The sequence below is a fragment of the Netta rufina genome (assembly GCF_964035555.1).
Source record: "Netta rufina genome assembly, chromosome: 15".
Classification (NCBI taxonomy): Eukaryota; Metazoa; Chordata; class Aves; order Anseriformes; family Anatidae; genus Netta; species Netta rufina.
Window position 1 is genome coordinate 6018750 of NC_140138.1, and position 12031 is coordinate 6030780.

The 12031-nt window shown below is 51.9% G+C and overlaps 1 protein-coding gene across 1 annotated transcript; it reads right to left on the minus strand.

Annotated features, from left to right (window-relative positions):
- Positions 1–4007: 4007 nt before the first annotated feature.
- On the minus strand, positions 4008–7346 carry NME3 (NME/NM23 nucleoside diphosphate kinase 3). Its single transcript, XM_084296070.1, has 5 exons — positions 7265–7346; positions 6498–6628; positions 6307–6408; positions 5970–6082; positions 4008–5109 (listed from the first exon to the last, which is right to left on the minus strand). Exons 1-5 carry the CDS (start codon positions 7308–7310, stop codon positions 4992–4994), a joined length of 510 nt encoding a protein of 169 aa, XP_084152196.1. The 5' UTR covers positions 7311–7346; the 3' UTR covers positions 4008–4991.
- Between the last annotated feature and the right edge of the window lie 4685 nt (positions 7347–12031).

Here is a 12031-nt window from a genome sequence, read left to right on the forward strand (position 1 = left end):
ACAAACTAGTCTCTGTGACTGTGACCACATGAGAGCCAGTACCAGCATAAAGGAGTAACTAGGAGCACATGGTTGTGTCTAGCAGGAGGTCAGCGTCTCTTTTTACTGGCTGCACAGTCTTGGAACAGTTTACGCTGCTCACGAAACTGCACAATTTCAGGGTAAATAACAGTTACTTCCCCAGAGAGTTAGGAATAGAGACTAGAAACTGGACAAGCTGTGGATATTTCTGAGTGGGATGTTTCTCTTCTGTAAGTGAGAAGTTAATTTAAAGGTCTTTGCTTCTGGCTCATCAATCAGATATTCCTGGCCTTTGAATCCTCGTGCATGACTTTCGGGGACCTGGTTAACAAGTACTGTCAGGCAGCACACAAGCTGATGCTGGCAGTGTCTGAGGATGTGTTAGAGGTATACTCTGGCAGCGGTGGCTCTTCGGAGAGCTGCCCATGGTATACATTGCTCGGGTCTTCGATGTGTTTCTGGTGGAGGGCTACAAAGTTCTCTATCGTGTTGCACTGGCTATTCTGAAATTCTTTCACAAAGTCAGAGCTGGGCAGCCCATGGAGTCTGACAGCGTACAGCAGGATATTCGGGCTTTTGTGAGAGACATCGCAAAGTCAGTGTCTCCAGAGAGGCTTCTGGAAAAAGCCTTTGCTATCCGCCTTTTCTCACGGAAGGAGATCCAGCTGCTGCAGATGGCCAATGAGAAGGCTTTGCAGCAGAAGGGCATCACAGTCAAACAGAAAAGGTAGGGGTCTCCCCACAGGTAGTCCGAGTGATCTCCACAAACCTGACATCCCGAGCTTTTCTCAGTCTGATGAACAGTCTGCTAGTCTTGCGTGCCTGGTGGGAGAGATGAAGAGCTCTGCTGGTGCATGCTGATACCTCTGCTGACTTTTTCTGTGGGGACTTGGTTAGAAAAAGTCATCAGCCCAAAAATTAAGCGTTGCTGGGATTGAACCAAGAAGTGTGATGAATTCATAATTACTTTTTAAAGGTATATGTTGATTGTAAATGTTGCATCTCAGAAGTGAGATCACAGGCTGATTTTAAAACAAAAGACATTTATTAAAGCTGGAAAAGCACTGGCAACTTACTGGGAAGAAAAGTACCCAATCAAATACGAAGATTCTTAAAATGAGATTATTAGTATAAAACATGAATTTCGTGCCGTCCAGTACTGTGAACTCAGGTGCTTCTTTACTGCAAGTAGGCAAACACTGTCTGAGGTGGGAATGTTTTCCTCACCTAGGGAGTTTATTTTATAATAGGGGAGAAATAACTAAGTCTTATTTGCAGTTTACTTTTAAAAGTAGTTTGACTGCAAACCTCCTGAAAATCAAGGGCATAGCAACCATAGGTAGGAGATGACTAGTTTTGTGACAGGTACACGTGCTATTTGAAATAATGATTTTGAAAGAACAATGAAAAAGGAAAGTGAGGATACCAATCCAGATGATGATTGCATTATCTCTTTTTCAGAAACAAGAGGAGGAAAAGCCTGCTGGGAGCAATGGACCAATGAAATCTTGGTCCGTTACAATAGGTAGCCTTAATAAAAGCTTAGCGAAGAGACCTCTGCATGTATATATCCTACAGCCAGTTATGTTGCTGAGTAAGTTACAGTAGTTGCAAATGGGTGTGTTCTGTGGTATTGAAATGGCCTTACCCAATTCTAGCCTACAAGATAACTTACGTGTTAGCTGAACTTCTTACATGTACATTGTATGCAGAAAGTTATCTCCATGAACCTTGCAGACTTCTCTGAGGGTTTATTTTTAGATTTACAATTTGGTTTACAACTAGCTTGTGCTTTACCTTGCTTTTCTCTTGGAAGAGACTGTTCTGCCAGTCTCAAATGTGCCAAGGCACTGAGCAACTGGAAGGTCACTTGGGTAGAATTCCGATCATTGCATTCAGGACTTGCAACAAGCAGTATGAACTCCTGTAGTTTGTGTATATTACCTTTCATTTGTGTACTGAAGTTCAGAAGAGTTGTAATATCCTTTTTGAGTATATTAGTATATCATAGTATATCAGTCAGCAACAGAGTGAGTTACACAGAAGGTCCAGCTGCACTGAATGTTGTAGAGGCATTCTCACTCAGAACAGTGGTGCCTTCAGAGCAAAATGTAGTAAATTTATACCCAAATAAGTCCAGTAGGAATTACCTCACCAGGCAGAGTTGCTAATGAAAAACTTCTATCATCTTTACTCTTGCGAACATACCTCTCATTCTCCATTGTCTGGGTGCTGCTGTGAACGAGGCTCAATTTGGATCCTGGTGTACACAGAAGTGAGCTTTTCTCCACTGCTCAGTAAGATTAAAGCTTTCTTGTCCAGATAGATGTGTTTGGCCTGTGCAAGTAGTTGATGAATTATTTTGCGATCAAATAACTCTGAGCAGGCAGCAAAAAGGGAAAAAATAAAAGGTGGAAGATAGAAAATAACTTGACCTGTTGTTTTTTTTTTTTTTTTTCGTTTTGCTTGGTGATTCAAATCAAACTGTACTTTGGTTCTTTCCAGGCTCCTTACATTCACTGTGTTGTGGATGTAGAAAATCACTGATCTGTCTTTCTTTGTCTTTCCTTTTACGTTCTTCTGTCAATTGCACACCTACTGCACCCCTCCTGTTTGCAGCATGGCATCTCCAAAAAGGTAGGCTCAAATACTCGGATCTTTGCACTTTGCTTGATTTTTCTGTCTTTGAATGGCTGCTAATTTTTTCTAATCCTGTCATTATTGCTAATGCTGGGGCAAGAGAAGCAAGGCAGCAATTACAGCATCAGATTGCTGCATAACATCTACTGAATACACTCTTGCAAAGTTAGTTCAAAGCACCTGCAGAGTCCTAAGATCAGGGGCGAATGGGCACAGCTGGTCAACACAGCATTTTTGTACAGCAGTACAAGTCTGTATTTTCCAGGACAGAAGAGCTTGATGTTAATGATGGGATTTAAGTTATCTCTGCACTGGAAGAAAATTGTGTGGGTGTTTTGTTTTTGTTTTTAAAAAAAAAAAAGGCAACTTCCTCAAAGTTATAAGGTACTGTTCCATGTCCAAGCCTGGTATGTGCTGATGCAGTTTACGTAAGACATGCTCAATTGTTTCCTACTTTGCAAGCTTTCCGCAACTAATTGGAAAGATGTTGGACTGAACCCAATTTGGCACATTCCTACAAGTGACTTGTCTCAATTTATACTACATTGTATTTACTTTTATGTGGGCAGTTTTTTCAGAGGCAAGATGACTTTTTGCTTGTGTGTCAGGAAGGTCAGAGTTACTCAGTCATACAGCATTAGTGGTTAATTAAGTCATTCTTCAAGTCTTGGCCTCCAAAGGCATTTCTTAAAGAACAAAAACTAATGGATTGTAACACCTGATAAGCAGAGAAAGAATAAAGACTGCCCTGTGATTAGTACCACAGACGGATGGGTCTAAATTAATGCTTTTGAGACAATCTTTTTGGCCTTGTTGCAGATGTCATTGGTTAACTTCAGTGAGAGATGCACACAAAGACTTCTGTTGGAAGCACTTTTTGATGAGAGAAAGTGGCACCATATGTGTTTTTTAGAGTCCTAAATAGGGTTAGGCTTGGTGTTATAGTTAGGGTTACGTTTAGGGTGGTTTGGAAAGAGAGAAGGTGCAGAGTCCTCTCACCTGCTGCCTGACTGCAGCCATCATCACAGGGTCTCTGTCCCATCAGGTACCAGAACAGCTGTTTGTCCTGCTCCAGAGGTGTTTAACTCCGTCACACAGGTTAATTCCAGCACCTTAACTCAATCACCTTCCTAAATGATTTCAGTATCTTGACAAACCGTGGCTGCTTCCCCATTAGCTGTTCCACCTGTGCATCTCCAGGGCACAGAATTGCCCCTAGCAGCATGTTTCATGAAGCTGTGTGGCACAGGGAACAAGCTCACATCCATGCTGGCAGCAGCCTAGAGCCTCCCCCTCCACCCTCCAAGTCCCCTGGGAAACAACTAGTGGAAGAGATGATGGGATTCTCCAGAGTTTATTATAAAAAAAAAAAAAAAAAAAGCACAACATGTGGATGACTTAAGGGAACAATCTCTAAGATGTTTAGAGCTGCTTGGAGAAGGCCCTGAAGGCAGGAGGAGCTCTGCCAGAGCAGAGCTGAGCTCAGAACATCTCAGCCTGCATGCAGCAAAGCCCTGGGAGCCTCGCTCCTTCAGGTTTCACCACGGCTGTTCTGCAGCACAACACACCAACAGTGTCCCTGCCCTTATGCTCTGGAAGGAGGCTCAGGGGGCCCAGAGAGTAAAGAAACAGGCAGTGGTGTGAAAAACAAATGGAACAGTGAGAAAAGATGGGACAGAGGAACACATTCATGTGGGTGGCTCTGAGGCTCTCCTGCAGCAGGTCCTAACATCGCCTCCTGACGCTCACAGGAGCCTGGCTGAGTCCTCAGAGCCTCATCCTCCTCCAGAGGCCACTTGCACCCTGCAGGCAGGGGACACGTGAAGTGAGGAGGGTTGCCGAGCGGGGTCAGCAGCCCCTGCACTGATCCCATGGCAGCTGAGTTCTTTAAAACCCTTTGGTGAGGAACCTCGCAGATGCAGGTGAGGACAGGGATCACATCACCCCTCAGTGACCAGCACACCTCTCCCTGTGGCCAGAATAGTGCATCCTGTGCCGGGCAGGGACAGGAACGGGGCCCAGCTTCTGCTTTCCACCAGTAAATCACCTTGAGCCTGGGGTTTTAGGATGCCATAGCAAGCAGAGCAGCTACACTAACTACTTAGTGCAGCAGATAGGAGGAAAAAAAAAAAAAAAACAGGTGCTATTGCAGTCAGCTGAAGTACTGAGTTCCAGTCAGAGAGCAGCTCCCAGAACCCTCCACACACACAGAAGAGAAACCCCACAGCAACACCACAGCAGAGCCCCCAGTCAGCCCCAGGGCCAGAAGGAAACACAGAAACATCCTGTGCCCGAGTGAGGTAGACCCCTGCTTCCCTCGGGCTCCCTCATCACTCGTAGATCCAGCGCTCGGCCGCGTCCTCCCAGCACGTCAGCTCCTCGGGGCGGAACCAGAGCGAGATCTCCTGCCGGGCACTCTCGACCGAGTCGCTGCCGTGAATCACGTTCCTGTGCGGGAAGAGAAAGGGCTCAGGCAGCACCACGCAGAGAGAGGCTGGGGAGGGGAGCTGCAGGGGGGAAGGTTTCACCCTGACCAATTTAACCCAGCCTGCTGAGCTGCTCACGTCACACAGTGCTCCTTGCCACCCCACAGCCCTCCTCCTTCCAGCTCCGCGGCTGCTCGTGAGGTGGGTCAGGCCACCTACATGTAGGAGCTGCCAGTTTCCGGCAGCCCTCTCTTCCGTAATAAATTATTTATGTGCTGCAAGTGGCTGTCAGTCTGGGGTTCACCTTGTTTTTACGTTAGCAATTGAAATTCTGCCTCCAGGCTTCCCCCTTCTTTCAGGGGGGATAGGTCCTGTGAAGCAGGTTTGGAATCGGACACCGGGGAGCAGGAACCTAACAGGAGGGTGAGATAAAAACTTCATCTACCATAGGCCAGGCTCAGCTGCAGCCACCAGAGGTCACCACTGGTGACTTTCCGGTGATGAAAACATGCCTGCAAAACCCCTGCTCGGCTTTGGGTTCAGACTCGGGTGCCTGGCAGAGCAGAGTGCCCTCAGGGTTGCCCTGCTCCCCTGGGAGATGACCAAGAGTGCTTTTCCCTTCCTCTTCGCAGCCTGGGTGCTGGAGGAGACACCAAGCAAACCCCTCCTCGTGCAGACAGATGAGGCCTCAGGAAGCATGAAGGACCCAAACCCAGACTCCTCCCTTCTGGCAGAGCCAGCCCGGGAGGCAGAGGTCAGCGTGTCCTGGCTGCTGTCCCTCTGCAAGCAGTCACGGCGGTGACGGTGGTGATCTGAGCACAGAAAGGGGAGCGCTGTCCCGGAGTGCACCAAAACACCCAGGGCACAAGAAGCCGGGCTCACCTCCCAACATCAACGCAGAAGTCTCCTCGGATGGTGCCGGGCAGGGATTCAGCCGGGTTAGTCTCCCCGATCATCATTCGAGCCATCTTGACCACATCCAGGCCCTGCCAGACCTACGTGACAGCACACAGCCAGCTCACACAGCTCCCCTGGCACCTCCGACCACCCGCTCCCGAAATCTGCCGTCTGACCCCCGAGGGGACGGCCCACCGGGGGTCTCTCAGCGAGCTGCCTTCCCAAATCACTTCTTGAAGACCACCGGCGTTGCCTTGTGGGTTCAGTTCGCCGCAGAGGACACCCCATCAGGATCAGCACGGCTCCACCGGCCAGCACTCACCATCGCGACCACGGGCCCCGAGCTCATGTACTTCACCAGCCGCCCGTAGAAGGGTCGGTCCCGCAGGGCCACGTAGTGCTCCTTCAGCAGCTCCTCCGAGGCCTGGGCACGGGGAGCCCACGGTCAGCACCCAGCATGAGCAGGGCTCGGGGTGAGCGGGGCACACCATGGGGCACCGGGGCAGCGCTCACCTGCAGCAGCTTCAGCCCCAGCAGCCTGAAGCCCTTCCTCTCGAAGCGCCGGATGATTTCCCCGACCAGCTGCCGCTGGACGCCGTCCGGCTTGATGGCCACGAAGGTGCGCTCCGTGACACCGGGACGGGCTGCGGGTGGCCGGGGGGGCAGCTGGGACCGGGATGGAGACTGGGACCGGGACCGCGACCCAGCCCCTTCCCTTCCCCTCACCCTTACCTTTGCCATCCTCTTCCCTTCCTTTCCCCTCACCACCCCCTTCCCCTCCCTTCACCCTTCCTCTCCTCACTCTCTTCCTTTTCCCTTTCTCCTCCCCTCCCTCTCCTCATCCCCCTGGTCCCCATCCCTGTTGCCATCCCAGGTCCCGGTCCCCGTCCCTGCCTCTGTCCTTGTCCTGGCGTTCCGGTCCCAGTCCCCATCCCCCGGTCCCGGTCACCGTCTCCGTCCCCGTCCCATCCCGGTCCCCGTTCCGGTCCCGGCCCCAGTCCCGTCCCCGTCCCCATCCCCCGTCCCCCTCCCCCGTTCCTATCTCGTCCCGGTCCTGGTCCCCATCCCTGTCCCCACACCCGTCCTCATCCCCATCCCGGTTCCATCCCCGTCCCCCGGTCCCTGTTCCGGCCACGTCCCCGCTCCCCGTCCTGATCCCCGTCCCTATCCCGATCCCCGTCGCCCGGTCCCAGTCCCCGTCGCCCTCCCAGTCCCATCCGGTCCCCGTCCCAGTCCCGGTCCCCGTCCCGGTCCCGGTCCCACCCCGTCCCGGTGCCCACCGCCGTGCAGGAGGCTGGCGAGCAGGGCTAGCAGCAGGCAGATCATGGCGCCGGCTCCGCTCCCCGCCGCCCCCCTCCCGAGGCCGGTCCCGCCCCGTCCCCGCCGCTGCCCCCGCGGAACGATCGTGCTGCGGCTGCGGGATTTTTATTTTTTTTATTTATTTATTTATTTTGCCGGGTTTTGTGGGTTTGCAGCAATTCGTGGGGTTTTGCCTCGAGCTCTGTGGTTCTTACCCGAGGACGGCAGCCTCCCCCCCCCGCCCCGTGCTCCTGCAGTGCCGTTGGGCTGTGCTCGGGCTGTACAAAATGTGCTCGTGTACAAAATGTCCTGGGTTGTGGGGGATGCAGCCGGTGCTGGGGGGGCTGCGCTGCTCCCCGTGCTCCAGAAGAGCGTTTTTGTGGCCTTTTTCCCCAGGGAAAGGCTCCTGGCATAACGCACAGCCCCCGAGGGGAAATGCTGCGGGATCTTTGCTTTTAAAATCCCAAAATCGCAGAATCACCGAGGTTGGAATGACCTCCAAGATCACCCAGTCCAACCTCTGAGCTACCACTAACCAGTCCTCCACTAAACCATATCACTGAGCTCTAAATGTCTGTTAAAGACCTCCAGGGATGGTGACTCAGCCACTTCCCTGGGCAGCCCATTCATGGTCTTTTGGGGGTTGTTTTGTTTTGTTTTGTTTTGCATTATTAGCCTCCCTCCAAACAGCATGTTCTTAACCCTTCCCTTGCACTCTTTGAAACAGTTGTGCTATTTTCTTGAAACATCTCAAATTCAGTCTAGGACAGGCACCTGTCCAAGGAAACAGTGCAAGCAGTTAGTGTGATGAGGTTACAGGCAGCTGTAAGGAAGGCAGGCAGTGGGTGGTGTCCACTCACGTTAGCTACATCTGATGCTCATCACAGAGCTGGTAATTAAGAGCACGTTCTCCATGCTCATGAACTCTCTCTTTTTCTCATGTCAGGGTTGTTGATTGTTCTTTCCTTCTCCACAGGTCTCCTCAAAGATCCTGGCTCAGACGTTTGGATCAAGGTTTTAAGTTCCTTGGACTGTAAATATTCTTTTGAGCCTCAGGCCATTCCCTGCAGCATAACCTGGAGAAGAAACACAGCAAGCACTCTGTCTGCTCCGGTGAGTCTCTCTCGGCTTCTCTGGGGTAAATGCAATCTGGCAACAGACGTGCTGTGGGGAAAAGGCTTTGACTTGGCTTCCTAGGCAGGATACTGGCGTCGTCAGCCTCAGAAATGCTGATTGCTGGTGACCACAGTTAGCTCGGGGAGCGGAGATGGGACTGATTCTCATTCAGGTTATTCCAAAGCCGATAGCTTTTCAACATCTACACCTGATTGTTTCAGGCAGGTCTGGGGAATCTGTAGCAAGCAAAAATGAGTCCTCCACAAGTCATTCATACGGAGGTTTATTTAGGAGGGCAGCAGCTTTTCCAGAGCAGATGCTGTGCATGGCGTGCTGCCACAGGCAGCAGCTGCACGGCTGGAAAAGGCTGGGCAAATTTGCTCTAGGGCCCCCAGTTTAGAAAGCCTTGTGACTGTTCCCTGAATCCTGCTCGCTGGGAACCTGGAAGCTGGCAGGTGCCTGCTGGTACCAATTACAGTGCCCATTTCAGCTTGGTTTTGGCAGGTACTGTGTAAACAGTATCTGCGTGGCAGCAGCAGAGGCAGAGGTAGGCTGTTCTTGTCCTCACCCCCACCACAAGAATTTCAGGCAGAGGCAGAATTGTATTTTGGCTGTTTCTGGACAAAACATTGCAGATGCTGTGGTCATACAATAGATCACAATATCTGTACCTACGTTATCTGTAGCCACATAACTGCACGTGGTGCAGACAGAGCCCGTTTTGTCTCTTCAGCTTCATGGCAGTTTCTGCAGCTGTCACTGCTTTCCTCCCCAGGTGGTTATTGCACCTTCAGTGATCTGCTTGTGTGGGGAGGTTTTTTACTTTTCGGTTCAGCCATGGTCTTCCACCAGTGTAGTACTGACACAGCATGGGCACTGCCTGGGTGGAGACTTGCTGCCTGCCTTCTCTCTGGACACCTGCTTGTGTTGGAAATGATTTCTTCTTCTTTAGGATGACTCCACTGTGAAGACTGAAGAGGAGAAGGAGATGCTGGTGTTAGTGGAGCTGGAAGATTTTCTAAAGCGCCGCCTTTCCCTAACCCAGTTGATCCAGATCTCTGAGCCAGACCTATACAAAGCACTCTGCAGCAGCCATTTGGCCAAAGAACCACGTAAGGGGAGGGAGCATTCACCCAAAACTGCCATTGCTCCACCCTGAAACAAAGCTGTGTTAGAGATGCAGTGGTTTGGAATGAGAGAACCGGGGGGGAGAAGCAGTATCTGAGTGTGGCAGCAGGTCTTTAGGGATGATGTGCAGTCCTTTAAACCCAAGCCAGGATGCTGCTTTTTTAAGAGGAAGACTGGGCAGGCCAGACTTGCCTTTCCTTGTGTTTAGCTTTTCCATCATCATGGTGCTCGTAGAAGATGCGCTTGAAGGAATCAATCCAAGTACACAGCCCTTGGAACCGCTTGCGTTTCGAAGCAGGGAGGCTCGTGGTGGGTTCTCATTCACGTGCAGTCACACAGCGTTTGGGGTGTCTGCCCAGGCAGCCTGTGCTTCTGCCCTGAGAAGTTCAGCAGCCGTCCAGCCCAGCCCAAGACCAGGGAAGGAAAGGAAAGGCTAGACTAGGCGGTGTCTGAGAGGAGGTCAGCGCTAACGCCCCAGGAGAGAGGTGAGCAGAATGCTGGCAGATGTGGCGTGCAGCCTGTGCCGACAGGCAACGCTCCCAGTGAGGATTTGCTCCTGAGGAGTCCCCTGCTGGACATGGGGAGGGCTTATTTCAGGGCTTATTTCAGAGAGGAAGGCTGCTGCACACTCGGGTGTGATTTGTCTTGCTTCAGAGTTTTGTCGATGCCCCAGCAGGGAGTCAGCCTGATCTGAACCAAGCATTGCCTTTGGCCAGAGCAAAGTTCGTGCTCAGGGGGGCTGGGGCTTGGGTTTTGTAGTCTTGTAAATCCATCCACATCCACAGCGGACTCTGAGGATCTCGTAGTGAGAAGGTGTTTGCAGGTAAGGCTACTCCGTACCAGGTGGAGGGCTGCAGTGATACGGCTCTTGCTGAATTACACCACAGCCCCTCTTGGTGCACGGGGCCCTTCTGTTCTCAGCATGCTGTGCAGCTCATGCAGAGGGAGGTTCAGTGCCTGAAGCCCTTTTCTTGTACCTCGAATGTCTCATTTGTTTGTTGCTCCCAGTGCCTGAGTCCTTCCTGTCTGTGTGCGTGCACAGCAGAGGAATCCCCTCTCTGTGGTGACACTGTGATCACCCAGAGCTTCCCCACATCGATGCAGCCACAGTAGCTAGGTCTGCCCTGTCCTCTTTCCCAGGGAGTATTTCCCAGGGAGAGCTCTTGCCTCACCACCTCCTGGGCTCTTTCTCACTTAAGCCAGTGAGGATAAATTTAACCAAGAGTGTTATTTCTTTAAAAAAAAAAAAAAAAAAAAAAAAAAAAAAACAGCTGTGGCCTGTTGAGTTCTGCCACCAAAGGAACCAAGCAGTGCTCACCCTGCTTTTGGATCTCACCTTCTCCTCTCGTAGCCACATCCTTCCAGCTCACAGCCGGAGGGGCTGTGCACAGCCTGCAGAGCCGTGTCCGTGTGCCTGCAGGAGCAGCGCTGCCTCTCAGGGGAGCTTTGTCTCCACCTGTAAGTCAGGCTGGGAGGTGGCAAACGTGAGCGCGTTAAGTCTGGCCTCTTCCTCTTCATCAGTCAGCAGCCTGAGGCGTGAATCCGCAGCACGTGGCTGGGAGCTGTGTGTCTTGCTTACAGGTGTTACCGGGAACGGAGCCCTGCAAAGCAACATCCCGGATCCCAGCCCAGCCATGAGCTGTCCGTGACTCAGCGGGAGGTACTGGAGGTAAAACTTCTCATGCTCCTTGATGTTTTGTCTTCCTCGTGGTTGAACTGTATGGAAAAGGCTCCCACTGGGGTGCCCTTCTGTGTAAGGAATGCTCTGCCAGGAGAGGTGGGGGCTGGCTTGGATCAAGTTGCCTCCACGTGCACCCTCAGAGCCTGTTGTTCCTGGGATCCTGGTTCAGAGCTGACCCAGCCTTCCCTCCCCAGTCCCACCAGCAGCTGCCAGGTTCGCTGTGGGTTCTCACTCAGGTCCCTGCCTTGCAAAACTTGTGTCCCGCAGCAGAGCAGAAGCGCTCCTCGTGATGCCACAGCAGTCACAAACTAGGTCAGATGGGATCTAACTCTTGCTCGATATCCCTTGAGGTAAATTCCTGCCCTGCCTGACTCTGCCCCAAAAGGGGCGATGACCCGCTGGCTTACTGAGAGCTAAGAAGGATGAGCAGGCTTTGCTGTGCTGTGTAAACAGGGCTCAACCAAACACTCAGCGCTGCCTCCCTCCCCTTCCAGCCCTGCTGAGGGACGTGGTACTACCCTGGGCTTCCCTTGCTTCTGCCTCTGGGTCCCTTGGGTGGCCAGGGCCATGCCAGCACTGCTGGGTGAAGTATCAGTGTGCGTTTGAAGGAGGCTGAGGGTCTCAGGTTGTCCTGGCCCACCTGAGCCTGTCTTTTTCCCATTGCTTGGTCTTACGGCATCGCTTCTCCTCCAGGCACTGGTGGTGCTCCAGCTGTGGGGTAACACTGATGTACTCTTCCTAGGCACGTGGCAGGAATTCGGCAAACACGTTTCTGCACTGACGAAGGTGATAGCGAAACGCCCGTACGAGTGAGTCGTGTTAC